Raw genomic sequence first — 27,523 nt, 5'->3', positions numbered from 1 at the left:
CTCAGCCTCTCCTCATAAGGCCTGTATGAAAGTATTTAAAAACTATTATTCAGACCCATGGATCACAAAGTTGAAACTGACTCAAGGTGAGCCACATTAAATGCAATGATATATAAATGAGTTTTATGACCTGCAATATGCACAAAAATAAAAGCATTGTAAACTACATATTATTTATTACTTTCATGCCAACAGGACTACATTCAAGGGATGCTATTTGTACCATTATATTTTTAAGCTATTGTCACTTTTATGAAGGCCAGCATGTAGAAGAGAAACTTTTTTTCCTGTGGAAATGCAGCTTTCAGTATACCTAATTACTCAATACACGTGGCAATCTTTATTTGGAATAGTTTCCACTATCAATTGCCATGTACATCAGATTTTCACAGTGTAGTATCAATTACACTTCTGTATTTAATGGTTACTAGTGGCAAATTTCAAATTTATCTATAAAAAGGGAAGTCTAAAGTACATATATTTCTACTAGTCATAAAAATGCTTTAACCTTCACCAGCAGCACTGAATAAAGACAAACTAGAGTTGTTCACCTACTTCAAATTTTATTTGTATCATAAGAAAAAAAAACCCAAACATAATATAAAATCCTGAAAGAATAAGCAATGCATGAATTTGCACAAACAAGTAAAAACAACAAACAAACAAACAAAAACCCAGCTTAATCCAATTGCAATGATTATAGAAGTTTGAGGGGCACATTAGCTTAAACAACCCAATTTTTTAATAAAGATGTTCTTAAATTAAGAAGTGCTTTACATGGGCTTTGAACTCAGTTAATTTAGAAAGAACTTTGACGTGGCCTGTCATATATTATTTAAGCTGACATGTGTTTTTATGAATTTTAACTTACATTCAAATGAAAAGAAAGGATGTCCAGTTAATGCACATCCCAAATTTAAATTCAGTTTCCATCCAGATTCAAGTTATATACTGCTACAGAAAATAAGTGCCTCACTTCTGTTTTGAAGATGGGTGACAGGAGTTAGTAGAATCATTCATGCTTGAGTAGAATATTCTGTTAGGCTTGAATACAGAATCTTTCCTTGAGCTTTGAGAGGGCAGAATGACCTTCCTAATCCAATGTTTATGCTCACTGTATATAGAAAGAAAACAATATGAGTTTATGCCATGATAATTTACAAGAAAAAAGGTTATTAGAAAATTTATTTAAAAACAAATGAACAAAATATGGGCATAACTTCAGTCCTGAATGAATACTGATTAAGTGCACTTTGTCTGACAAGTAAGATATTGGTTATACACAAGAAGATAATGGAAGGAGGAATGAAAAGCAGGAAATCTTCATGCACAATAGGCAAGTCATATTTCAATGCAAAAATGTAATTTGTCTCTTTCTTCTCCCATCTCCCTCATGCAAGAGCCCATCAGTTACAGCAGTAACAACATGGCTATTCGAACCCCTCAGTCCAACTGAAAAAAAGGCACAATTATTTCTCAGTCTTAGCAGAAACTCTCCCCAGTATATGTGTCCAATTACCTCCACCTTAAACTGCTGCTATCTACAGCCACTGTATGCTGCAGGCATCAGCATTCCTGTCTCCCTCCCCCCCATCAAGTGACATTCATTCCGGGCTGCTTACCAGCTACGTTTTTATGTAATTCATTTCTCGGGGCTTTCACTTAGAAATCCTGTTCCACCAGCATTCAAACTTTGGCTAAAACTCAAACCCTTATGCCTGCCGGATGCATTCTGTAATGCTTAAACCACTCCAGATTAAAGTGTTTTAAATGTCACTAAGTTACCAAAGTTGCTACTTTAATTGTAACGTCTATGAAGCTGGTGAGGGGTCTGGAGCACAGGCCTTATGAGGAGAGGCTGAGGGAGCTGGGAATGTTCAGCCTGGAGAAGAGGAGGCTCAGGGGAGACCTTATAGCTCTCTGTAACTTCCTGAAGGGAGGTTGTAGTGAGCTGGGGGTTGGCCTCTTCTCTCTTGTAATCAGTGATAGAACTACAGGGAATGGTTTTAAGCTGTGCCAGGGGAGATTCAGGCTGGACATTAGGAAGTATTAGTTTTTGGGAAGAGTAGTCAGGCATTGGAATGCACTGCCCAGGGAGGTGGTGGAGTCACCGACCATGGGAGTGTTCAAGAAACACTTGGATGTGGCACTGAGGAATATGATTTAGCCAGGAAGTATTGCTAATGGTTGGACTAGATGATCTTCTAGGTCTTTTCCAACCTTGATAATTCTGTGATTCTGTGATTCTGTGAAAAGGCCATCGGGCCCTACGGTATCTCCACATCCCCTAGCGACTGATGACGACAGCAGTTAAACACCCTTCTCCCATTGGCTTTCGGACGCGTAGAGTGTGACCAATCAGAGAGCGAAGCGCTGCTGCTCCCCCCTTCCCCCTTTAAAGCCGGCGCGGCGGTGCGACGGTGGCGTCACGTGACCTTGTGTTTACATCCTCTCAGCTGTTGGGGCCCCTCCTCCCCTTGCGGCTCCTTACACCAACACAAACAGCGGCCGCAGCCGGCCGAGCCCTGCGCTGCGTGGCCTGCCGGCCTCGCTTCTTTCCGTGCGCTGTTGCGACTGGAGCTCTTCTCCACCTCCCTTCTGTTCCGAGCGTTGTGTCTGCCGCACACCGGGTGAGTGCCCCGCGCTCGACAGGAGGAGGAGGCGGCAGCAGCAGCGGCAGGGGGCTCCTGGCTGGTGGCCGTCCTGCAGGGTCGCTATGGCGGAGTTGGGACGGTTTGGGGTGGGGGAGTAACGCAGCCCCCCCCCCCCGTCCGCGACTGCGGCTCCCATTGTCCGTTGGCACGCAGGCGCGTGGGGGTTGGGCCGGGGGGGGGGTAGGGGGGGGAGGTTGTTTTCGTGCGGCCCGGACGGGCCCGGGGTTCGCTGCCGCCTGTAACGGCTGGGAGAACGCTATTAACGCTATTAACGCTATTCCCCCTCCCCGCCCCGCTGCCTCCCCTTGTTTGTGCGGTGCGGGGCTGAGAGGAGCGTTGTCCCCGCGCTCTGGCTCCTCCCCGCTGTGTGTTTTCCTTTTGCTTTTCCTCATTTGTGACTTGAAGGAAACGCGGTGAGGACGGGAGGTGACTTTTTGTTTTCCTCCCGAGCCTCGGAGCACTTTACTCGGCGAGCTGTGGGCGTTGCGCCTGGAGCAGAGGCGTTTTAGAAGGAGGAAAACGCGGCCCGGCGCCTTGAGTCCCTTCGAGAGCGGCCGCACGGGCGAGGGGAGGTCGCTCCCTCCCTTCGAAGGGGCGGTGCTGTGGCGGTGGAGGGGAGAAACGCGTTGTTTACATAAATAAAGCGTATCAAGAGCAGCAACGCCGCCTTTCGCCCCGTGAGCTCCGGCGGGCAGCGCTCGGTGCTGCGACCGAGAGCAAAGGTAATGGGGCCGATCCCCGCCGGGGCAGCTCCCGGCTCTGTTTACATCTCTCGCTCCGGTCGGGCGGGGGGAGGAGCGGGATTTGATGCCGGGCGGCCACCCCCTTTCAATGCTGTTTGCACGGGGGAGGTGGCTCGGGGCACGTCCCCTTGCCGCCGGGTTTGCCTCCTCCCCCTCGTCCCACCGTCCTATGTCACGGCGCGGCCGTGCAGGGAAAGTGGAGGAAGGGATCTTGACGTCTATCTGATACGCAGTTGGTAGCCGAGGCCTGCGTTGTGCGGCCCAGACTTTAGAAGGAGTGGGGGAAAAACAGAATCACAGAATGACCCGGGTTGGAAGGGACCTCAAGGATCATATAGTTCCATCCCCCCTGCTTGGCAGGGCCACCAAACATACACCTTTACTAGATCAGGTTGCCCAGGGCCCCGTCCAACCTGGTCTTGAACACCTCCAAGGATGGGGCATCCACAACGAAACGAAATGCTTCCAGTGGTGAACGGGATTCATCCTAAGGGAGGAAAACGTTTTTGGGCAGTCTAAGTGAGAGAAGAGGTGGATCTGCTGCACTGTGTTGAATGTGCTTGTGTCCCAGCAGTACTCAGTACCTGGCACAACTGCTGTCCTTAGTGGGTGTTCTTTCCATTTGACCGGTTAAGCACAACTAAGCTGCACACTTAAGCAAGGAAATAAGGCTGCTTCTGGTAATGAGCAGTAAACTTTTCAGGCGTGCAGAGAAGATGCTCAGATTAGGGCAGTGAGCACTCAAACAGATTAATGAAGATACCACTTCTTGTGCTTTATGTCATAAAGTGCTTTCCAAGGTGTAAAAATCTATGCTAAAAGTTAGTAGATAACAAGAGTGTTTTGGGAGAGTACCGTTTAACTGTAATTCATTATTCCTGCAAAGGAATGACAATAAGTGGTGCTTGCCCTTCCCCCCCCCCCCATACTTTATTCTGGGTACTAAGCAGACCATCTCTGGAATGAGTCAAGCTTGTATAAATTGAGCTGTTTTCAGCAGAACTCCTGCCTCATTTGTTGGAGAAGTTTGAGAAGTGTTTTGGGTGTGTAGGTGGACAAATGAGTCAAAGATCTATCAGTGTCTTAACTGACTTTGGGTGAATAAAGATCATGTAACGTTCTTCTAATATGGTAGGAACATAAGTTACTTGGCCGTGTTCAGAAAGCTATGAGAGCTTCAGATGGGCATATAGCCAGATGTGTTTGACAACAGGGGTTTGCCTCAGAAATGCAAGGAGAAACAATTAGATGTTGTTGGGAGCTCTGCAGTGAGGAGAATGTAATGAAATTGCAGAAGTGGATAATACTGAACTTGCACTCAGGACAGCCAAATGTTATCTCTGGGTTTGTGCAGGTTGTGTCTCTTCTTCCCTGTATTGTATCAGGTCTTCACAGCAAACTCTTAATCTTTCGTTCTCTTAATTGCTTTTTTATGTAGATTTTTTCATCCATCCTCAAACTTCTGTTGTTATTGTGACTTGCTCTAGATATTTGAACAGTCCATTATAACTTTGAAATACTGAATTTTATTAGTTGCCTTGCCATTTTTATAGCCCTGATCTTGCCAAATTGGTCATTCTTACTCCTTAGTCCTTAGTCTAATGTTTCCTTGTTGATGACTACCCCAAGCTGCAGCTGCTCTTTTTGTAGAGGCTTCTGCCTCCAAAGAGTCTAATAATAGAACCTCACTACCAAACATGCATTGTAGTTCTCCATGCTTCTGCTGGGCTGCGCCAGAGCAGCCATCTGGTTGTGTTTTTATAAATTTGGGGAGCTATAGCATTGAATTAAAGTGAATTTAGGTTGGATGTTAGGGGGAAGTTCTTCACTAGGAGAGTGGTTAGGCCCTGGAACAGGCTGCCCAGGGAGGTTGTGGATGCCCCGTCCTTGGAGGTGTTCAAGGCCAGGTTGGACGGGGCCCTGGGCAACCTGATTTGGTAAAGGTGTATGTTTGGTGGCCCTGCCAGGCAGGGGGGTTGGAACTACATGATCCTTGAGTTCCCTTCCAACCCGGGTCATTCTGTGATTCTGTGAATTCTGAAGCCTGAAGATAAGCTTAGCATAGGCTTTGATGGAGGTGAAAGTCACTAAAGGGCATGTTGCTTGTAGTAACTCTTTTAGACAAACTTCAAAGAACAACAATAAAAGGACCAAATTTCAAGTTCCTATTGCAAAACATGATTAGTAATGCATTTTTTTTCCCTTCCAGTGGCACTCTCAAAATTCAACATGGACAACTTTCTGGAAGGCTGCATAGAAACACATTTATGCTGGTTGTTTTAAGACTCCCCCAAAAACAAACACATAGAAAATAATTCTGAAATTGATGGGAATATTCAGTGCATGCTGAGGAACAACTGAGAATACAGTTGGTTTTGGAAGACAAACATCCTTATGTATAACTGTTATTTCCTATGTTGTTCTCATTGTCAGTAGGAACTTCACAGATGTACTGTTTTACACTGTGAAACAGAAGAACAGGACTTGTAAACAATTCTCTAGTTAATCATTAATTATCTCTGTGTAAGAAAAGTGGCTTGAAATCTACTACACTTGGTAGTTTTAGATACAAGCACAATTGATTATTGTCTACTTTATTTTACCTACTTAAAGTGTAAATTCAGAGGTGGGAAGAATGCTTGCCATCTTGTTTTGCAGACGAACAGTTAGATGTGTGTCCTTCTTAAAGGCACCCTAGAAGTCTTCCAGTAGAGTCAGGAGCCTCCTAAGTAGATCAGTGTACCTCATCTTTTCTAAGCAATATATGGGTTTTTCTGAAGGAGAACTCTAATGTGTCTGCTTTGTAGAAGTGTGATCCCATTTCTTCCCTGCTCTTCTGTGGAGTTCTAGGCAGTGAAGTAGTTCTTGCAAAATAATATGGATACAATTACATTAAATCATCTGGAAATACCTACTGTGCTCCAATTCTTGTTGGGCTTATTTGTGTGTTCAGTATGTTATTTAGAGGCTTCAGGCCTGCTGAATGTGAGGTGTTAAAGCAGTTGCTGTTACTGTAATTAAGAAAATTGGGCTGGACTTCCTGAGCCTTGAAGAAAGGACGATTTCTAGCAGTTCAGGATGTTAAACATCTTACCCCCTGCCAGCGATTGAACAATTAGCTGGCTTCTGTTCAGAACAGTAGTGTTAGTTTTATTTCCCTTTTGGCCTCCTGGTACATCATGCCAATTGGTTTCAGAGTTAAGCTTGCTACTGCAAAGTTGGCAGTGATGTGATGTTGTCACAAGGAGCCTGAAATCCCAACAACTGTGTTTTGGATTCATAATAATCTGAACAGCAAGTTGTATATCACTTCTGGTGAGAAGCGTGTTGGAAGTGTTGAAAGTAACAAGAAAAAGTGGCCTGAAAGTGAAGGTACCTTTGTCTGGATTAACCACCATAATCCAGCTGCAATAGATGGGTGACTTATCAGGGACTGTTATCAGTCCTTTAAATTGATACATGAAAATAGAAATCACCTATCACTGTGTGGAGGGAGGCAGTATTTTAGAAGTAACCATAAGACAGTTTATAAAAATGAAAGCAAAACACCAACACCCTGCAGCCCTAGAATAGTTCAGAGGTGACATCAAGAAGTCACCATGGTAACTCTGCACATTGTTCTGGTGTGTTCTCGGATGGGGGAGTTCTGGGTAGGGGAGGTGGCCATGAACGGGAATAAGCTGCTCCAGTTAGAGGGCTGCCTTGGGGCAGAGAAAGAGCTTGGAGCCCACTACTTAGAAATACACTTAATGAAAGCTGATATTGGAGTTCATCTTTGTTTAGTGTAGTATTTAGTGAAGAGAGGATGTTAAACTCTAGTTCAAAATGGAGAACATTGTGTTGTATGAGTTGCAGGAAGTTTGAGGTATTTGGAATGTTGTTTAAGTGACTTTAAATATTGAAGGTTATAGTTTCTTAAGTATTGCTCTGTGCCCCAAGTTTTCTAAAGGTAGTATTTGCTTAGTGTAATGCTGCAAACCAAATGCTTAATTAGATTTGCAGTGTTTCTGGATTGACAAATGGAATTATTATTTTAGAGCTGAACTTGGTTTTAGAGAGCGAGTGGTTTGTTAGCAAAATGGAATGCCTGAAAGCTTGTAATGAAAGTAGTTTCATGTTGCAGATACGGAAAGATGCTTACCCTTTAACAGCTTTAAATAGCTGTTCAGTATCATTACTTGAGTAGTCAGCACGGAGCTTTTAGGTATGGCAGTGTCTACTGAAGGCCTACATTTTTCTGAAATTCCAAAAAATAATAAGGGGGTAAGGGGAGGGGGAAGAGAAAGTAATAAGAGGATAAATCCAGATGGCCTTAATGTTAGGCGTGCTTTACTGAAGATTGTTTTTACATATTTTAATGAATACAAACACACAACTAACCAGTTGTAGGGCAGTGTAATGACTGTATTTAGTCCTGTTCATAGAACCTGGAGTTCCTCTGGGTTCTTTATTTAGGTCTCTTTTCTTGCCAAGCCTTTGGCCTATGACACTTTAGAGTACACATACCTGATTCTTTTTCCAGGCCCAACTGCCATGTTCCTTTTGAGGGGTACATGTTGCATATGTATGCCATTGGATTTCTTCTTAGGGGTCTTAAATCACACAGCAAGGGCAGGAATCATAGGGGAGAAATGTCCATTATTACTTAACAGTGACTGTTGGCAGTATCATAGACCAAGTAGCCCATAGTTAGGAGGAGCATCTGGAATTACTCTAGAGGTCTGTGTTCAAGCACCTAAATCACATCTCAAGCATCAACAATTTGTTGGTATTGCGAAAACTTTTATTTGTGTAGTTTCTAAATGGAATTGCTTTTTAATCATGTGATTAAGGATTTTTTTTGGTCCTCGTATTTTTTTTTTTAGCAACTGGCTTATTATTGTCTTTAATGATAGGTGCATATTTCTAACAGTGAATTAAGCAATTGCAAAAATGATGTTCAGGATGAGCAACAACAACTTAGTGATAGCAGGTAATGTTCCAGCAGGTGCCATCTGACTGCCATTGGGATGCTTTTTCAGCTATTGTCTACAACTATTAATAGCTTTAGAGGTGAGAGGAACAGTTGAATCAGGGTTTTTATATGTATAATAGCAGCTTAAGCTGTAATGAGAGATGGTATGCAGTAGTACAGTAGATACGGAATTCATGCATTTGAATGACTGTTACTATTGCAAATATGGGTATTAGTACAAATCTGAAAGCAGAACAAATAGCACTTAACATCAACTTCTGTCTTCAGAAGTGAAAGGGATCTAAATTTCAAAGAGAATGTCTCACAGATGATCTCTTCATTATTTATTCATAGTTTTTTAAATAAAAAACACCACAAAAGCTGCTTCTCCAACACGAGTTAAGCGCATCAATATATCTTTTCTATATGTAAAATGCTGAAATCATTGGAAATAGTGGGAGTAGTGGGTAAGTTACATACAGAGACTGACATGTCTGTGGTGTCCCTGCTTCAAATGTAAAGTTTGGTTCCTATAAACAGTTGTTTTAACATTGAAAGAATTAGAATTGTGGTTAGGAGAAAATGAGAAGTGGTTACTACTCTGGGAATTTGTGCTATTTCTGTACTAATATTTTCAGCAGATATTCAGGAATTACCACAGGGTTTTCTTGACAAATGTTTGGATGCGGGGTGTTGGAGTCTTAGTAATGATATTTTCAACACAACTTTTTAATTGTAGGTATGGCTAAAATGTATGGAAATGTAAGTTGCTGAAAGAGTGAACTCCTTAATCCACTAATGAGAGCAGCAGAGCAAAAGGCTAATATTCTTGCAGTGCTAATACCTTTGATTAGTCAGGAATGTTATGATTATTTCTATCAGGCTATCAGTATCAGAAGGAATTGATTTATTTTGGAAAATCTTGGGGCTCATAGTTTTCTTGTTTGCTCTTGTTGTTGATATTGGATTCTGGCAGGTGGGATTTGCTGGCTCTTGTGCTGCAGCATGTGACCCTGCTGTTTATTTTCAAAACTGTCGTCCTCTTTACCCTTTTGAGAATGAAATGTGGTTCTGTTTTCATTCAGTGTAGTCACTTACTGTCTGTTTTTTTAAGCATTGCTGTGTTCTTCTACAGACTCTAAATTTGGTGTTATTGCAGTCAGATCAGTGAAACGGGAAGGTGGAGGCAGGCCATTTACCTAGTTTTTTTTTTAATAATTTCTGTAGAGCTGATGGTTTGCAGCATTACAAATCCCATAGGCTTTAAATCTCTTATTTACCTCCGTTAATTGTAACTAAGACTCATTACAGCCTAGTTTTCTGAGATTCTAAGATGTGTACTGGAGTAGCTGAGTTCTCAGGAAAGTCGATGTAGGATTCGGCTTTGATAAACTGGGCTTGTTCATGATGTAACTAAGGCAGATTATGTGACTGTAGCAACCTCTTGTGTTATATCTGTAAACTACACTTCTGTCAGGTACTTTTGTCTGTAACAATTAGGGTAGGACAGGGGGTGAACATGTCCCAGATGTGTGTAGCTGCTACATCAAACAACGATAAATGGTTCTGAACTTTCTTATCTTGCAGAATATTTGTATAAGTACCTTGTAATGGTCACTGAGTCAAAAAGTAAAAGTCCCAAGCCCTTCAGAATTCAACTGCTGGTAGTTCTGTAGTTGAGTTCTAACTTTGCAGCCATGTTTTCAATAGTACTTCATTCACAGTATCACAGAATCACAGTATTATCAAGGTTGGAAAAGACCTAGAAGATCATCTAGTCCAACCATTACCAATACTTCCTGGCTAAATCGTATTCCTCAACACAACATCCAAACGTTTCTTGAACACTCCCATGGTCGGTGACTCCACCACCTCCCTGGGCAGTGCATTCCAATGCCTGACTACCCTTTCTGAGAAGTAATACTTCCTAATGTCCAGCCTGAATCTCCCCTGGCGCAGCTTAAAACCATTCCCTCTAGTTCTATCACTGATTACACGAGAGAAGAGGCCAACCCCCAGCTCACTACAACCTCCCTTCAGGAAGATATAGAGAGCTATAAGGTCTCCCCTGAGCCTCCTCTTCCTATCTGGAGACAAAATAAAACTATAATGCATAAACATTTCCATGTTAAAAATGTGCTTACATTTGTTGGTTCTCAAGGAAGTCCTGTGGGGGATTTTGTTCGATGATTATAATGTTTAAAAGCCGTGAAAATCAGGTGTGCCTGAAATTGTTGAGAGATCACAAGTAGGTCAGAATATTTGTGAAGGACAGATAATTATTTGTAGAATGTTTCAAAAGTACTGACTACTTGATGAGCTTTATTTGCAGTTTGGGTCACTGTCAACTCGGTCAAGTTTGAATTCTTAGTAGTTTAGATTTCTGTGAACTTTTATTTTTGTGGTCTTTGCTGTGGAAGCTTGTCAATATCTTAGGCTATGTGGATTAAAACAGTAGTATAAGAGGGTATACAAAAGAACAGTACAACAAATAAGTTGTAAAATGATTCCCATTGTCTGATTCTCCCTTGTCAGTTGCCTTTGGAAGAACAGAAATCAGTTTCTTCTAGACTTACACAACTTGGGATGTTAAAGGGGACAAAGCATCTTCTATTACCAAAACAGTTTGGGGTTTAATTTGTCTGCTAGTGACACCATCATTTTGAGAAAATTCAAGTGAGTAGACATGGGCAGATTACATATGTGAATGTAAGAATTGTATTTGAATTACCACCTTTAAACAAGAAGCTTTCAGGCATTATTTGCAATTAAAGATTCAGAATCCAGCCTGGATAAGTTAAGGACTGGATATGTCTGTCACTTCAGCCTTAATTTAACTCATGGCCTAGTGAGGGCCATGAGTGAGACTAAGTGTGTATTCTCAGAAGGCAGCCCCTTCATGGGTACATGAATATGTAGTTGCACATACACGTTAACACTGGCAGAAAACACAGCTCTAGTGCAAGTACAGGCAGCACCAACTGCTCTACCTGTTGCTGTTTCTGGATGGTTAAGCTGAATGCTAGTGGGAAATGGATGTATTTGTACAGTGTGGTTCTCTCAGTTACTGGGGTCAGACACCTGTTCTGTCTTTAATGGGCCATTGGGTCTGCTTATTCTCAAGTTGTCTCTTTGTATGCACATACCTATCAGCAGCTGCCTACCCGTGACACCCCAGGTTCTCCAGCACTGGGCTCAGATCATTCCCTCCAGCAACTGACTCCTCCAGTTACCTTGCTCAGACACTGACCTCTACCCATGGTCCTAATGTGCCTGTGGGCCAGTCCATTTTGGTGCTCCTCGTGACCTGACCTGCAAGTACTCACCCCCTCCTTTGCTGGCACCAGGGACACGGTTTCCTATGACCTGCTACCACATGGGCCCCAGTTGTTCCTGTTGAGACTTCTGTGTGTGCAGAATAGAGCCCTGTACACAGAATAAAGAGGGGAAAAAAGTGAAGAAACGACAGATAGTGGTGACTGGGGGAGTAAAGGTAGATGCACCAGCCAGCAACCTGTTCACACGTGACTTGTCCGTTCTGTCACCTTAGCTCTCTGTATTCCCATGCTGGTTCCTCCCCAAGCCCCTTAATCCTTCTTGTTCCTCCCCTAAACATTCCATAACAGGTGTGGTGCAATCCCCACATACTATTCCCCTGTCTTCCTCAATAAATGTGAGGCCCCGTAAGCAGTACCACCTATCTGTCTTTAAGGTGCTCTGGAGTGACCCAGCGATGGCTGGGTAGAAGTGGCAACCCTGCCATATAGGGGTGAATTGAAGTTACATTGTTACAGAAATCATACTTCAGCTCCCAGTGTGTTTTTGTTCTTGTTCGTGGCTTTGTGCTTTAAATGGGAACAGGGAGAATACTAGAACAATTTTATGAAACTTTGTGGAGCGGTTTTTCTAATGGACTTCATTGATGGTACCAGTGCTCTAAATTCAGTGTGTAAAATAAGGAGCTCTGTTTTGTTTTGTCTTCCTGGATAGCTCTTGCATTTGCATTGGGACTTTTTTTGGGTAGGTTTTTAATATACATTTAGTTCATACTTTTATTTATAGATCTTTCAGCCTAGAGAAGCGAAGGTTGCGGGGTGACCTCATTGCAGCCTTTCAATACCTGAAGGGAACTTACTCCCAGGAGGGGAGTAAACTCTTCGAAAGGGCTGACAATAGCAGGACACGGGGAAATGGTTTTAAGTTAAAAGAGGGAAGATTTAGGTTGGATGTTACGGGGAAGTTCTTCACTAGGAGAGTGGTTAGGCCCTGGAACAGGCTGCCCAGGGAGGTTGTGGATGCCCCGTCCTTGGAGGTGTTCAAGACCAGGTTGGACGGGGCCCTGGGCAACCTGATGTAGTAAATGTGTATGTTTGGTGGCCCTGCCAGGAAGGGGAGTTGGAACTACATGATCCTTGAGGTCCCTTCCAACCCGAGTCATTCTGTGATTCTGTGATCTTGAACATTGCAGTAAATGAGTGATTTAATAAGAACCACATGGGGGTAGTTGATCTCTATATAAAGTAGGCATTAGGCATCTTAAAAAAAAAAAAAACAACATGGATTTGTTATGGTCAAGGTTGAGACTTTATGTAATTGCTATTGACATGTGAATCAGAATGCATGCAAACTAGTTCTATTTCAGAAAATGGGTGGATCCAATGTGGTGCTTCTGGAAGCTGGCAGCAATGAAATACTGATGATGAAAGTCAGGATACAAGAGTAGGCCAAGATTACAGGCCCAAGCAGTAAAGTAGCTTCTTAAAATATACTGCTGTGTTGTACTGGACCATTTTAAGAATAAACAGGATCAAGGCTTGAAATTCTTTATGCAAAGTCTTATGGAGGAGTACATAGTAAATAAAACTTGATGTTCTTAAGCTGTGGAAGTAGACATTTTGATAGTATGGTACTGAATTGTTTATGGTGTTGTTATTGCGTGCTATTGTGATGCATTTGGAATGATGTCTAAAGACCACAAAATACAAATGTTTTGTAGTGTGCTTCGAGTTCAGTTGCTGATTTTTATTTGATTTTTTTGAGAGTGCTGTAAATACGTAGCTTTGAGATGAGGTTTCAAGTGTCAGGAATGTAACCATCTTCTATTTTTACTCTTGACCTCATTTCTATTTTCTTTTGCTAAAGGCAACGGGCCTGTGTTGTTCTGTTGCTGCTGGAAGTGAGTTATTTAAACAACTGGAAATGTTTATTCACAATATGCTTTTGAACTTTAGCACTAGCTGCTAAGTAGTGAATTTTCTGTCATAAGCTACATTTATCCTACTGAAAATTACGTGAACTGTGACTTGATCCACTTAAGACTGTAGCTCCAGAAACTGCATTTGTGTTAGTTCAGGAGACGGTTTCAGTTTGTGTACGAAACCTACTTTGTAATTTATTTTAAAAGATGTACACTCCTCTCTCTCCCTCTCTCTCTAGTTGACTACTTTACAGCGGAGAAGGAGTATCATTTTACTTTGCGGTGTCTAGTTTGCTACCTTCTGGTCATCACCACAAACTAAATGAGGAGTTTCCTTTCATGAAGAGAAACACTTGCTATGAAAACATTTAATGTTGGACTGTTTCCGCTTTTATAAACCTGTTTGCAAGGAGTATTCTCTGTTAAATATTGTTGAGCAGAGCTGTTTATTGTGGTGATGAGTTTTGCAGCCTGTATCTTGCCAATTTCTGTAAATATGTCAGTTTTTCTTCTGGGGAAAGAAAAGCAACAAAACAAAAAAACAGGTGAATGAATACAAACTCAAGGACGTTGTCAGGCATCTATATACACTAAGAATGCATATATGTCTTCTGAAGTCCCCTCATGATTTAGTCTTGCTGGTGAAGAAGACAACATTATCCAGTACCTGCTGTTTCTGTGAGTCTGTCAGATCTTCTGGAGTATGTTTGTATGACAAAGCAGCAGTCTTCCAGTTTTTACTTGACAGACTTAAAATAATTGTAACCTGGTAGCAGGCAGAGCTGTAGGCATCCTTCTCAGGATCTTTCAAAGAGGTTGCACTATGAGTGAGTTGTTGCGGGGTTGCTGGATGGAAGGATCGGGGCTTTTCTGTATTACACTGGGGCATTGAGTTAAGCTGGCATCATTTTGTTTGAGATACTCCAGTGGGACTTTGACAGGTCACTGGGACATTTTATGCTCCACAGAGATGAGATCACTTTATGCAGCATCATGCAAACAGCAGGATCAACCCATATCCCTCATTAACGTATGCACTTAACTTCTCCATGTTTTGTTAGATTATTGTATGACTGTAACAACTGATGTATGACTGATACTGTATGACTTCGCTAATGGTAAGTGTCAGGGTGGCAAATTTGTTTTGATGATGTGCTACTTATCCATATATTGTGGAAAAGCGTGTTGTGCTGTTCTAGTCCATCACTAGGGAAGTGAGACAGCTTTCCTGTCTTTCTGTGGGATATAGTTAAGAAAGGTCATCTAGGGGCTTGGAGGATGTTCTAGGATGTGTAAATGGGAGCAAGGTCTCTAACTGTAGTGTCAACTGTCATAAGCATAGCCTGAAATAGAGAGCACAGTTGAGGGCTGCCTCTCTGAGGAAATATAGAGCTACTTTAGGATTCTTCTGGTATAGAACTACACCTTCAAATTTCAGGAACTAGCCTGCACTCAGGGATTCTGGTACTACAGACTATGTTGTTGAATTTCTCAGGTGGAAATGCTGAATTCATTTCTTTTGAAGTAGGCATTCAGAGCAAGTTTGTGGTGTCACAGTTGGGAAACTGTTTTAAGAAGACAATTCTGAAGCATGAGGAAGGTTCTTTTTTGTCATCTAGATTTTGAGCAGGAAAGGGGACTGAGTTGGATTATGGTGGTCAACTGCAGATTCAAAGTTCCACTCAGGAAATATTTGGATTTTGCTTTGCTATACGGAGGAATGAATTTTCAAGTCTTAATCAGCAAATTTGAAAATAGGCCTGGCATATAGAACTTGCGGTGTAGAAAATGCTCGTTTAATCTTGTCATTGTTTGAAGAGGGTAGATCAAACTTCAGGTGAGGTACAAAGCCAGTTTAGAAGAAAGCATTGAAAAAAGAAGTGTCCCAGCCCAAAGGAAGGAGAGAAATTTCTAGATAGAAAATCAACAAAATTCAAGTTTTTTGTTTGTTTTTGTTATTTTAATAAAAAAAAAAAAATAGTTTGCAGGAGCTGAGAAGAAATTATGAAAGTCAAGAGTGGGAGAAAAAAGGAAAGAAATCCACTGAATGTGTGGCAAAGATGGTCCAGAAATTATACCACCTTGTGTAACTCTGAAGGTGGAAGTAACTTTACCGTGAAATCTGCACTGATGGTGTTTATCACTGCTCATACATTCATGGAGCCATGAGCCTCAGCACATCTTCTGAATGCTCCAAATACCATAAACAGTACTGCACTTTTTTTTCTGGTTACTGGAGAAGGAGGAAGAAAGTGAAAGTAAGGGCACACCTGGAATCTTGTATAAACATCTGTTGAAGGCCTGATCAGCAGGATCAGAGTTTAAGCTTACATCAGACTTGACAAATGTTTTCTGCCCAAGTAGGTCAATGCAATTCAGGTTAAGTCAGTAGTCATAGCTGTTTACATTCATTTGGCTTAGCTTTAATCCTGTGGTCTGTTCCTTTTTCCATTGCTGTATTGTGAAGAACCTTGAAGTATGCTGTGAGTGGTGTGTTAATTGGAGGACTGACCATACTTGTTTTTGTATTTGTTTCTGTTGAACTTAAACTTACTGAAATTAGCTACATGGACAGATTAGGAGGGAATACTCTTGAGTGAGATGAGTCTACTAGATGAAAAAATTATTAATGGTGTTTCTAAATAGTTTCCCTTAAGTCACCAATGATATGCTACCATACCCTAAAAACAATCATTTTCTTCCTTTCTAACCTACTTGAAGTGAGAAAACAATAGCTGTGGAAGAGGGCACTTCAAGTAGCAGTCATTCTTCCCAGAACATCTAGACTTTGCTTCTAATTGCGTTTTAACAAGAAGATGTGAGTATGGAAATTCTAAAACTGTATATGAAGACTTCAGGCTTTGTATCAGGCTATCAATTCTGTTTTTCTTTTTTTTAGTCCTCTATTACAGCTGCTTCTAGCACACAGTTCATATTCTGTTCTCCTCCGGTCTTTGCATGATGAAGGAAGGCAGTGTTGTAATTCCTCTATGGTATGGAGTTGAATTGTCCTTGCTTATGGCACTTTTACAATACTTGGTAGAACAGAGTAAGGTAAATGCAAAGGATTCCATTTTTCTTGTAGAGTCATTGGAGAGCACAAGAACAGGCAAAATATGATCACATTTCACTATCAGTTTTGTTCACTACTATAACTGACTCTAGCTGAAGCAGATTTAATACTTGGTTGGTTGCCCAGCAAATTTTAAGCATCTGCTGATGAGATTAAGGTTGGTAACTTCTGCCATGAGGAAACAAACTGTAAAATGGACTAGATTTCTTTTTTTTTCAGTCCCTTGTGTCATGTCTTGCAGGGGAAACACTTTTCAGGAAACTTAACAGCAGGTTCCTGCATCTAATTTTATTAGTATATTTGTGGCTTGTTTTTACCTCTTTTGTGTGCTGTTCCCCCAGAAGAGGGAATGCTCACCAGGAAACTTGGTATGCCCCCTTTGAACTGTCAGGAATGCATTGCAGTCCAAATTCAGCGTAATGAGGGAATTTTGGAGTTGATATGTTAATGACAGTAGCATTTTCTCAGAATGCATTAGTTCTGAGGAGCAGACTTGAAAATACAGATAACATTTAGTATACTTTGTTTTGGTTTTCTTCCTTTGAAGATGGATAACAGTCAGCATGGGCTAAAGGACATGTCAGTATTACAGAATGCTATACGTTTGATATTGTATGGATCTGGAAAAGGCAAGATTTTGTCTATCAAAGTAATTAAATAACTTTGCTAGTTGGTATTCAGTCTAAGACAAGTGTGTGGACCTTGCTGACCTGAGGAATTAACTTAAATGTAAATATATTTGTAAAGCTTCTGAGGTGTTTAAGAGGTGTTTGGATGTGGTACTCAGAGATATCATTTAGCAGAGGGTTGTTAGAGTTAGGGTACTATGGTTAGGCTGTGGTTGGACTTGATGATCTTCAAGGTCTTTTCCAACCTGGGTAATTCTATGATTCTGTGTTCAAAATTTGATTAAGAGTTGGCACATGAAACTTGACAGACCTTGTATCCAGTTACTGACTTCTCAGATAAGAGTGTGTGGCATGTAAAACAATTAAAATACACTCAAGTTACGGTTAAAATAAACTCGCCAACATTTCTGACATTCACACAGTCCACGAACATTGATTCACTTACTGTGCCAGCCCTTGCCTCCAGAAAACATTAACAAAAAAACCCAAACCAACCAACCAAACTAGCAAATACTTAAGATGAGGAATTCCAGTAAAATTGATTACAGGCAAGTTAGATGCAAGTCAGAAGTATTGTGATGAGTTATATGGCCTTTTATAGAAGCTGAAAGCTGTTGCCCTTTCATTTTTATTGTGGATATGAGAAATGCTAAGGTAAACTTGTAAAAATATAAATAAATAAATAAAAGAAATGTAAATAATGTAGAGTGAAAAACAAATTTTTAGTTGGTTTAATCAGTGAATGAATTTCTTAAAACTTCACTGACATTCTATTTCTTAAACTCCAGCTTCCTTTGGATGTTGTATTCCAGGGTTTTCTAAGGCTAAAAGTGCATTTCGTTAATTTTAGGCAGCTTTCTCTTTTGTGATTTCTGTGTCTATTTAAAATAATAATTAGAATGCTAGTTATGCTCTGCCTTGGCAGGTGTTGCAGTTTAAGTATCTGTAAGCTCCATAGAATGCTTTCTATATGCTTTGTGGAGTGAAGCTACATAGAATGTTTTTACCAGGGCATGTTCTACTGTGCTTGTTTTGATCCTGGGTCAGCTGTCAAAAGGACAGCACTTGGACTAACTTGCCTTTTTTTTTCCCCTCCATCCTCTACCAAAATAACTTGTGTGGGATGGTTTCTTTTCTGTATTCAAAAGAAAAGAAAATATGTGACTCTGCATGTCTCTTGTCTCTGTTGGTAGCAAGTAATTTTACTTTCATAAGGCAAAAGCTTATAAAAGCATATGAACAAGTATTGGAAGGAAGTGCTTATGACTTAAAGTATTTCTCTACTGCACAATAATTCATTTTTCATGAGAAGACTTGCTGTGTTTTCGATGCAAGCCATCACTTGAAAGTGTCACTGCAGCCACTGATTTCACTATCTGATAATCCCTAGAACATAAAATTAGACAATACCTAAATAAATTAATTTTGCTTTACTATAGTGACTATCTTAAAATTTACCACAGAAAATGTTTGCTAATTTCACGTGAAACAGAAAATATCTCATAGAAACTATAAAGCTTTACTTTGAGAGGAAGGACTTTTTTTTCTTCAGCGCGGTTTTGTTTTGCTTACTCATCAGTGGAATACAGAGTTGGTGAAGTTCTCCATCTGCTGGCGTGAGGTAGTGAATGCATTCAGCAGGTAGGGCCTGAAGTGATGTTTCCTAACTTTAGCAACTGTGTTAATCTTTAAACATAATGATCAAGTTTTTGCTTTTTAGTTAAAAATCTTTCTAACTGCATCTCTCGAGGCAATCAAGAATCTTGTAGAATGGAAGGATGGCAAGAGCTGTTGTTAAAATTAATAGTGACTAGAACTATTTATGTCATTTTTGGCTGGGATAAAGTTAATGTTCTTCATGGGAGCTCATTTGGTGCTGCTTTGTGGGTTGATGATACTGTTTTTTTTTGTTGTTGAGCAGTGCTTATAAAGAGACAAGATCTTCCCTGTTGTTCACACTGTCCTGTTAGGGAGAAGCTGGGAGAAGACTCAGCCAGGACAGTCTACCCAGACTTGTCAAACAAGTATATATCCTGTACCATATTTGTAGCATGCTGAAGTGAAGCAAGGAAGGTGTAATGGTTGCTTATAATAAGGGAACTGCTAGGTCATGGCCTGAACTAGTGACTGAGCACCTGTTTAAGAGGGATGGCTACCTATGGGAGCACAGGTATGTGCAATTCACCTGTGTACTGGAAGGGGTGGAACTGAGGTCCACTCTTCCCTGACCTCTTTTCAGGTCTGGTAGTTGTGAAGGAAACATCTCTGGAGACTGTTTCCCTCTGGGAGTTTTCAGTGAGCCCTTTGGGTCAGAGTAGGCTGTTATTTCCTTATTACAGGTTTATGACCAGTACCTTTCACAAATCCTCCTAAAACTGGCTGGAGATAATTTCATACCTCTACTTGCTTGATATGCTTATGTTCCTCTTCACATGTTTTCTTTAACATGCTACTTGTCATTATGCCTTTGGAATGATACTTTTGGAAATAGACGAGTCTACCTTTTATATTGAAAGACAGTATTTTTCTTCTTCTTGAGAAGAGTCTCTCAAATACAGGAAGAAACAACTTGTGTTCATACTTGAGTTGTATATTATGTTTGATGTATTGTTCAACAAATAAAACTAGGGGAAGGAAAGGAGGGAAGTAAATTAACAGAAGGACTAAGATTCTTTATATTTTTCTTGTTATTTTGGTTGAGATGGCATTGTAAGTAGTATTAGTAACTAGTGCATTTGGGGTAAACTATTTATCTAGAACTGGTGGATTAAAACCATGTTTTTCTTTCTAATATTCAGTTCCCATTTCACTGGTGTTTATGTAACAAATCCAGATGTTAACATTTCGAATTTCAGAATTCAGTGGTTAGTATTGTAACTGCAGATAAAATACCATTCTGAAGGAATTACTTTAAAGTGAGTGTTCTATGCGGAATTCATAAAAATTTCCAGTCACTTAAAATTAAGCAAGCTAATAAAAGGTTTTAGGTGCTTAAAGAAATAGCATCTGTTTAGTTCCTTTAGATCCACTGGGAGGATTTCAGGATGGTTCACAGTTGCCAAATCCAGAACAGTGCAGTTTTCTACATTTGTATTCTGATTCAGCTCCCAAGTGAATATCTGAAATGCATCTCATGGTTGTTACCAACTGCCTGGCTTTTTCTTCCACTGCATGGTTGGTTTCTGAACGTGTTAGCTCAGTTCCTTTAAAGTTCGACTAAGTTTGCATATGCTTCATCTGCTCTTTGGTATTTAGTTCTCCAACCTTGTACAGACCTAGTCCAAAGATGGTTGACCCCACAAGTGTAATAATGGGTGAGAGTCTCTTAATACTGTGTTTTTGCATTCCATATAAACTGTCTTGCTGTACTGCTTGCTAATTAGACACACAGTGAAATATTAAAGTTAAGCTGGAAAATGCTGGATTATGTTGACATGAATCTGAAGGGCAGATGTTTTTTTGATCAAGTACTGTGTCCAGACTATAATAGCTCTTCTTGAAGTGATCCAATGATAACAGTGTTTCATCAGCCTCTAATGACTGTTGATTTATTCTGTAGAAACTCAAGTTATATAAATTTATATAATTTTTTTTTCATTTTTTTTTCCCCTCAGGATTCATTTGTGTGATGTGCTTTTGAAAGAACAACGAAGGATCTGTTGCATACTAAATGCTTTTGGGAAAACTCTCCTCCTGATGTCTTTCGCAAACTAATTGAATCACCATAGAAATTCAGCATGGGAGGAGCTGTGAGTGCTGGAGAAGACAATGATGACTTAATTGATAACTTGAAAGAAGCTCAGTATATCCGTACTGAGAGTGTGGAGCAAGCCTTCAGAGCAATTGATCGTGGCGATTATTATTTGGAAGGATACAGGGACAGTGCTTACAAAGACTTGGCTTGGAAGCATGGAAATATACACTTGTCAGCACCTTGCATTTATTCTGAAGTCATGGAAGCTCTGAAGCTTCAACCTGGATTATCTTTTCTAAATCTGGGTAGTGGAACCGGATATTTGAGTACAATGGTGGGATTAATATTAGGTAACTTTGAAAATATTTATTTTAATACATTGCTACTGCATATTTTTAGAAGATTATACAAGCCTTGTAGAACTTGCACTTCTTTAATAATAATGATACACATAAAACTGGATTTTTGAGATATGTTTTAACAGTATTTTGTGTTATCTACAAGCTGTAGATAAGCTGTTATCTACATATGCTTCTGTCCACTGGCATTTCACAGTGTTTCTGTTTAATAGAATAGGTTGGACTATTGAGTTCAGCTCTCTGCCTAAGAGTAACCATGTAATAGTTCATTCATTTCTCTGCTCTGTGTGAAGCTTTGTTTTTTCAGTATTCTTCCTGAACTGTGATGTCTAAGAAACTGGATCATGTATACTGCACTTGTGTTTTCATGTACTTGACCTATTTTGAATGGCTTATGGTTACCTGTTGAATGCTCTTTCGCTAAACCCTATCAAGCAGAATTCTTGTCTTTCAGAATATTACATGTGGGGTTTAAAAAAAAAAAAAAAAGAAAAAAAAAAAGATAAGACTTCTCTTTGGTTATTAGATGGGCTCTCAGCCCCTTAAGGGTCACACTTAAGCTACAGCTGTTCCACATTTCTAGCTCAGGTACTGAAACATCTTTGTAGTGCTGAGAAGCCTGGAGCAGTAGCTCTTCAGCTACGTTCAGAAGCAGGCTTCCAGTGTTTCCATAGTGCTTCATTTTCTTATTTTCTGTTCCCATTGATAAGAACACAAATTATGTATAGTAATTCTTTCTTATATTAGTGTTTATTTTAAACCATAGAGTAAAGGAGTAGAAGCAGAATTATGCTTCTGATAAATACATATGTTGCTCTGAAAGTAATAATCCTTTTCATTTCCATGGAAACTACAACAGATACAAAGAGCACAATCAGGCTGTTTGATAGAGCAAATTCTCAGCTGCAAAACAGTTTTTTTTCAGTGTGTTCATCACTGTTAGCTATGCATTTTTGCCAGTGATGAAGAGGAGTTTGCATGCAGTACTCTCAAAATCTACACCAACAGATGACCTTCTGTCACCACCCACCACCTCACTGTGGTCACATCCACTGTTTGGTCTCCATAAACATTCAGCAAGCATCAGTGAATGCCAGTGGGTGCATTTTTTTTCCACATGAAGGAGTTCAGTGATGCACCTTTGCTCCATATGCACTTCCATGTCCGACTGCCCCTCTGCTGCCATCTGTCTTGCAGCAACAAAACAGTGTTGGTTGGAAGGTTCAGTCTCTGACATATCACTAATATCTGCTGCTGGCACTGGGGGTCAACATAATAAAATGGGAGGTGTTACTTTTGGAGCAGATCTTGTGTATGTATATCTAAAAACCCACCTGTTTTTAAACAGGTTTCAGTATGCAGTGTGAATAGTAACAGGGAACCATGTGTTCTTTGACAGTAGCTGGGTATCTTCCAATTTGACAATGTTGTGGGTATGTTTTTGCCATACTGCCAGTATCAAAATGAGATTAAATTAGCAAGTGATTTGGAAGTGGTATACACTGTACTGGTAAATATAATGATGTGTGGGGAAAAAGTTCTAAAGAGGTTACAGAATCACAGTATTGTAGAGGTTGGAAGGGACCTCTAGAGATCATCGAGTCCAACCCCCCTGCCAAAGCAGGCTCCCTACACCACGTCACACAGGTAGGCGTCCAGGTGGGTCTTGAATATCTCCAGAGAAGGAGACTCCACCACCTCCCTGGGCAGCCTGTTCCAGTGCTCCGTCACCCTCACTGTAAAGAAGTTCTTGCGCACATTCGTGCGGAACTTCCTATGCTGAAGTTTCATCCCATTACCCCTAGTCCTATCCCCACGCACTACTGAAAAGAGACCAGCCTCACCACTATGGCCCAAAAACATCAGGTATTTATAAACCTGGATCAAGTCTTTCAGCCTTCTTTTCTGTGTGATCAGTTCACTCTGAAAAGTAACAGAAAAGTTGGTTTCTGTTTTTTAAAATGAGTGACTCCTTGGCATCTGCAAAAGTACTGATGAAATAATAGAATCTACTCTTATTTCTGTTCAATTTACGGGTATTATGATATACTGCAACAGGACAGTATGTTGTATTCGAAGATTTAACTCAAAACTGTCAGAGTGTTTACAGTTCCTTAGTTCTTTTTTTTTTTTTTTTTTTCTTCTTCCAAAATTGATCAAGGAGTATGAGTAATTTTAGAACAGGATACATCAATGCATTTTTTTTACTTTAAGTTATGTGACTCAAGGAATGGGAATTTTAATAGAAGAAAGCATGCTGCTTCATGTTACAGAACTGCACCTATGCTGGTTGGGAATGTGGTAGGCTATTATTTTGCAAGGAACCATTGAATAAACACCATGTAAGATAGCAGAAGAGGAATGTTTCTTTTAACATGGTGGTTGATATATTTAATTAGATATGACTGTCAACAGGATGTACATGTTTTTACAAGTTGGAAGTATACCTGTTGAACTATCTACTTACCTCAGAATCAATCAATGCTGTAGTTGTAGTGGTATTGTGGTGAATTAACGTAATGTAGCCAGTTGCCATGTTCTGGGTGGAAGTGTTATCTGAGTAAAACAGGAACAAGACTTCTGCAAATGATGTTTTACCTTGCTTTGTTTCCTCTTAACCATCCATAATGTAGATACCAAAATATGTTTGCCTAGTGTGTTTGAAGACTTCAGTGTTTATGTGATGTTAGTACTTTTACAGGCAAAAGTACAGTATTCTACATGATTGAGCTGTGATTAAAGAAACTGCTGTTTTTATTTACAGGACCTTTTGGGATAAATCACGGAATAGAGCTTCATTCAGATGTGGTAGAATATGCCAAGGAAAAATTGGAGAGCTTCATAAAATATAGTGATAGCTTTGATAAGTAAGTATCTGATTTGTTAAGTTCACTTTGCAGCAACTTTGTTTTAAACTGACAACATCATTGCTCACAAGTTTAGAGAGGAGAGTAGAAGAGTGGCATCACACATGGTAAATGGTATTTGTCACTGCAACATAAAACTTCCAGTTTGTCAGTCGAGTTCATGAGGTAAGTTGAGGCACAGGAAAGAAGACTGAAATGTGACAGTATTCTTACTGCATTTTGGGAACGTGTTCACATGCACATGTGTGTATACTGTATGTATATGCATATATAATGCATATATAAGTGACATGTACTATACAGTTATCTTTTATAAGGCAATTTATATCTGTTAAGTCAGTTCTTATTTCATAACTGGATGCAGTTAACTTCTAATTTACTGCTATTGATATCTGATGGCATTTATGTTTATTATCTGAAGAGGTGGACTTGGGAATCTTCATCTGTGCTCAGGTACCACCTGTTCTTCCTGATTCACTTCAGGGTTAAAGTGTTTTGAACCTTACTGGTTGGACTTAACTAAACAGCGTTTTTCATTTGTTTATAAGTTGTCCATAAGAATGTAGAACTTGGGCCTCTCTGCCCTTTCAAAATGGAAAAGAGTACTCTAGCTCGATAGGTCTGTTCTCTGTAAAAACTCTTAATAGACAGTAATTTCTCTAGCAGTAATTATAAGGTAGCTGCTGGAAATTCCTTACCCATCTTCTCTTGCTCAGAGGGGAGAAGCAAATATTCTTTTTATCCTCTTGCTTTTGTGATAGCTTTTAAGAACTGCTGTGCTTTTGATTTTCTTAGTTGGAACTCCGTCCAGTATTTTCCTTACACCAAACTTCTAGAGCTTTCATCAGACGACAGACCATCCTTTTTCTGCTTTCATATAAAGGAAGGCTCTTCTCCTTGGAGTGTAAAGAATCATCCTAGTGCTGCCTGTAATTAATTGTATTCAATTCCATACTTTTAGCATTAACTAGGTGATTTTAGTTATTCAATTGGCAGAATGTTGGAGGGACACAGAACTAAAACTGTGTCATGTTTCAGTATGTACATACTATAACCATTGACTTGAATTAATACAGACTTTTACTGTTAGCTGATGTTAATACTTCCATTTAGAAGTGAGAACTGTGGTCATTCATAATCATTATTAATACTACCTTAATTGCTCTATTATGTAAGATACAACTGCCAGATAATGAATTCCTATTTGTACCTGTATTCCTGTGTATGTATTCTGACATACAAAATGTTGACTTGGACTGAGAAGCCTTGCCACTTTGGTAATTAACACCTTTACCTACATAGATGAGGAGAAATTAAATTGGAGGGGAAAGCAAAGAAGCACTTTGTTGTTAAACAGAATCGATCTGATTAAGTTATGCTAATAAATACCATAAAAGTGTGGTTTGTACTTAAAAATTTTGCAAGAACCTCTGTGTGTGTGTGTGTGTGTGTGTGTGTATTGAAACTAATCCTAAATTTGTGAAACTTGGCATAACTGAATTTGTGCACATGTACTGTTTGAAGGAAGTGAGTTTGTTTAATACAAGATGTAAGTATTCTCAAAGCAGAGGAAATATATTTTCTGCTAATCTAGAGATTGACTCTGGAGACTATATTCTAAATGATGTGTTATGTACAATGATAGCTAAATTGGTTTTTAGTTATATAGTGTTACTCCACTGAGGAGGAGGAGAAAAAAGATGAGTAAATATAATTTTAATTTATGCTTTCACTTATTTACATGTACATCACTTGGCACTTACTCTTTAATAATATACAACAGAAAAAATACAAAGCACTGGCTACGTAATCATCGTCCTCACCAACCTAAAAAAACATGTCTGAATTTTTTCTTATATAAATCTACATGGTAATAATTGAACTGCTGTTGACATAATACTGATTGACTGCTTGGGTTTTTGGTTTAGTGGAAGGTTTTGTATCTCCTTGTCTGCGTAGTTAATTTTGGTTAACTGTGTATTTTAATACAGTTATTGAAAATGGAATGTTTTTTTCTGTGATTGACTGGGTCATTTATGTTTACATATAATATTTTCTGTATATATTTATATCAAATATATACAGTATATCTTCACTTTTAATCTGCATCTTAAATGTGCCAGTAAAGCTACTTTGGATTGTTATTTCAGGAATTTTTCCTGAATTTGTAAATTGTAAAAGAAATATACTTACTGAAAGTTGTGGACTTTTGATTCTGAACTTCTGCTTTGTTTTGCTTAGTACATGGAGGTAAGATCATCCATAGAAATAACTCATGAAATGTGCAGTGTCTGCCTCCTGTTGAACGCTGGTGTATACCTTGAAGACATACATGCTATTTGAAATCTGATTTTAACTGACAGACTGGTATGAATGAAGCTAATTTTCTCAATGGATGTATGCATTTTTGAGGAAAAATATCTTACATTTGTGATCAGTGTCTAAGGAGACTCATGGGGTATAGAAAGAGCGCAGAGAGCACATGTAATTGAGTTATGCAGATGGGATTTCTGTGAAACTCTTCCTTCTTTCCTGTGTTTTTAAGTGGATAATATTTTGCAGTCTGATCTGAAGTCTCTTTCTGAAACAAAAGTGAAAGAGGGGCTTAACCCTAAATGTAGATCCTTTAAAATCTTCAGCTTGGATCTTAAATAAATGTTTTAATTTTATTTGTGGTGTTCTTTCACTTGAAGCAGTAGTTTATCTTTGCATCTGACTTGCAACATGGAGCTGCGTTATGATTTACTTTTTTCCTGATGAAGCAAGGTGTTTTGATGACACTTTCCAGTGGGGAATGATACAGCATTGTGTGATATAATAATGCTGTTTTATGGTTCCTGATAGAAATGTAATTACATTTCAACTACACGTGGGTTTCTTTTTAATGATTGAGGTAGGTACTTGATTAAAGTCTGTTAGCAGTGTAGAAGTAACACATAGTAATAAAGGATTTGAGATACTCTCTGTTTAAGGGGCAGTTTATCCTTCTACCAGTTGTCTGTTGTGCTGTTAATAAGAAGAGCTTTTTGTACAGCTGTTTCAGAAAGGCAGTTAATTTCAGTAAGCACTTGTGTCTGTATCCATATCCCACCAATCTATTAAAAGTATTTTTTTGTCTAAATTGAGATGGAGTTGTAAAATACTGCCTTGGTTTTATTTGGTGTATGTTTCTAGTAGAAGTAAAGGAGATTTGCTATCATCTGGAAGTATTGTTACGGTTGAGGTGTGAAAGATTTTAGGTGTAGATTAAACAAAATACTTAGTGTTGAAAGTACGTGTAAGGCGCTCTTTTGCGCTTAAAACCTTGAGGAGGGAATGCATGCCGTTTAAGGGGGAAAAAAAAAATCATTCCT

General features: G+C 39.6%; 1 protein-coding gene across 3 annotated transcripts in view; it reads left to right on the top strand.

The window, feature by feature from the left end:
- Positions 1-2,418: 2,418 nt before the first annotated feature.
- PCMTD1 (protein-L-isoaspartate (D-aspartate) O-methyltransferase domain containing 1) overlaps positions 2,419-27,523 on the top strand; it is a 40,790-nt gene continuing 15,685 nt past the window's right edge. For 2 of the 3 annotated variants that reach the window (XM_015855562.1, XM_015855560.1), the window contains exons 1-3: positions 2,419-2,630; positions 20,865-21,294; positions 24,068-24,170. In XM_015855562.1, coding sequence (XP_015711048.1) covers positions 20,988-21,294; positions 24,068-24,170 — 410 coding nt within the window. In that variant the 5' untranslated portion in view covers positions 2,419-2,630; positions 20,865-20,987. Of the gene's footprint in view, positions 2,631-2,987; positions 3,377-20,864; positions 21,295-24,067; positions 24,171-27,523 lie in introns of those variants that run through there. The other variant, XM_015855561.2, reaches the window with a different exon arrangement.

This window comes from Coturnix japonica, chromosome 2, assembly GCF_001577835.2.
Source record: "Coturnix japonica isolate 7356 chromosome 2, Coturnix japonica 2.1, whole genome shotgun sequence".
Classification (NCBI taxonomy): domain Eukaryota; kingdom Metazoa; phylum Chordata; class Aves; order Galliformes; family Phasianidae; genus Coturnix; species Coturnix japonica.
This window is presented reverse-complemented; position numbering and strand designations above follow the sequence as displayed.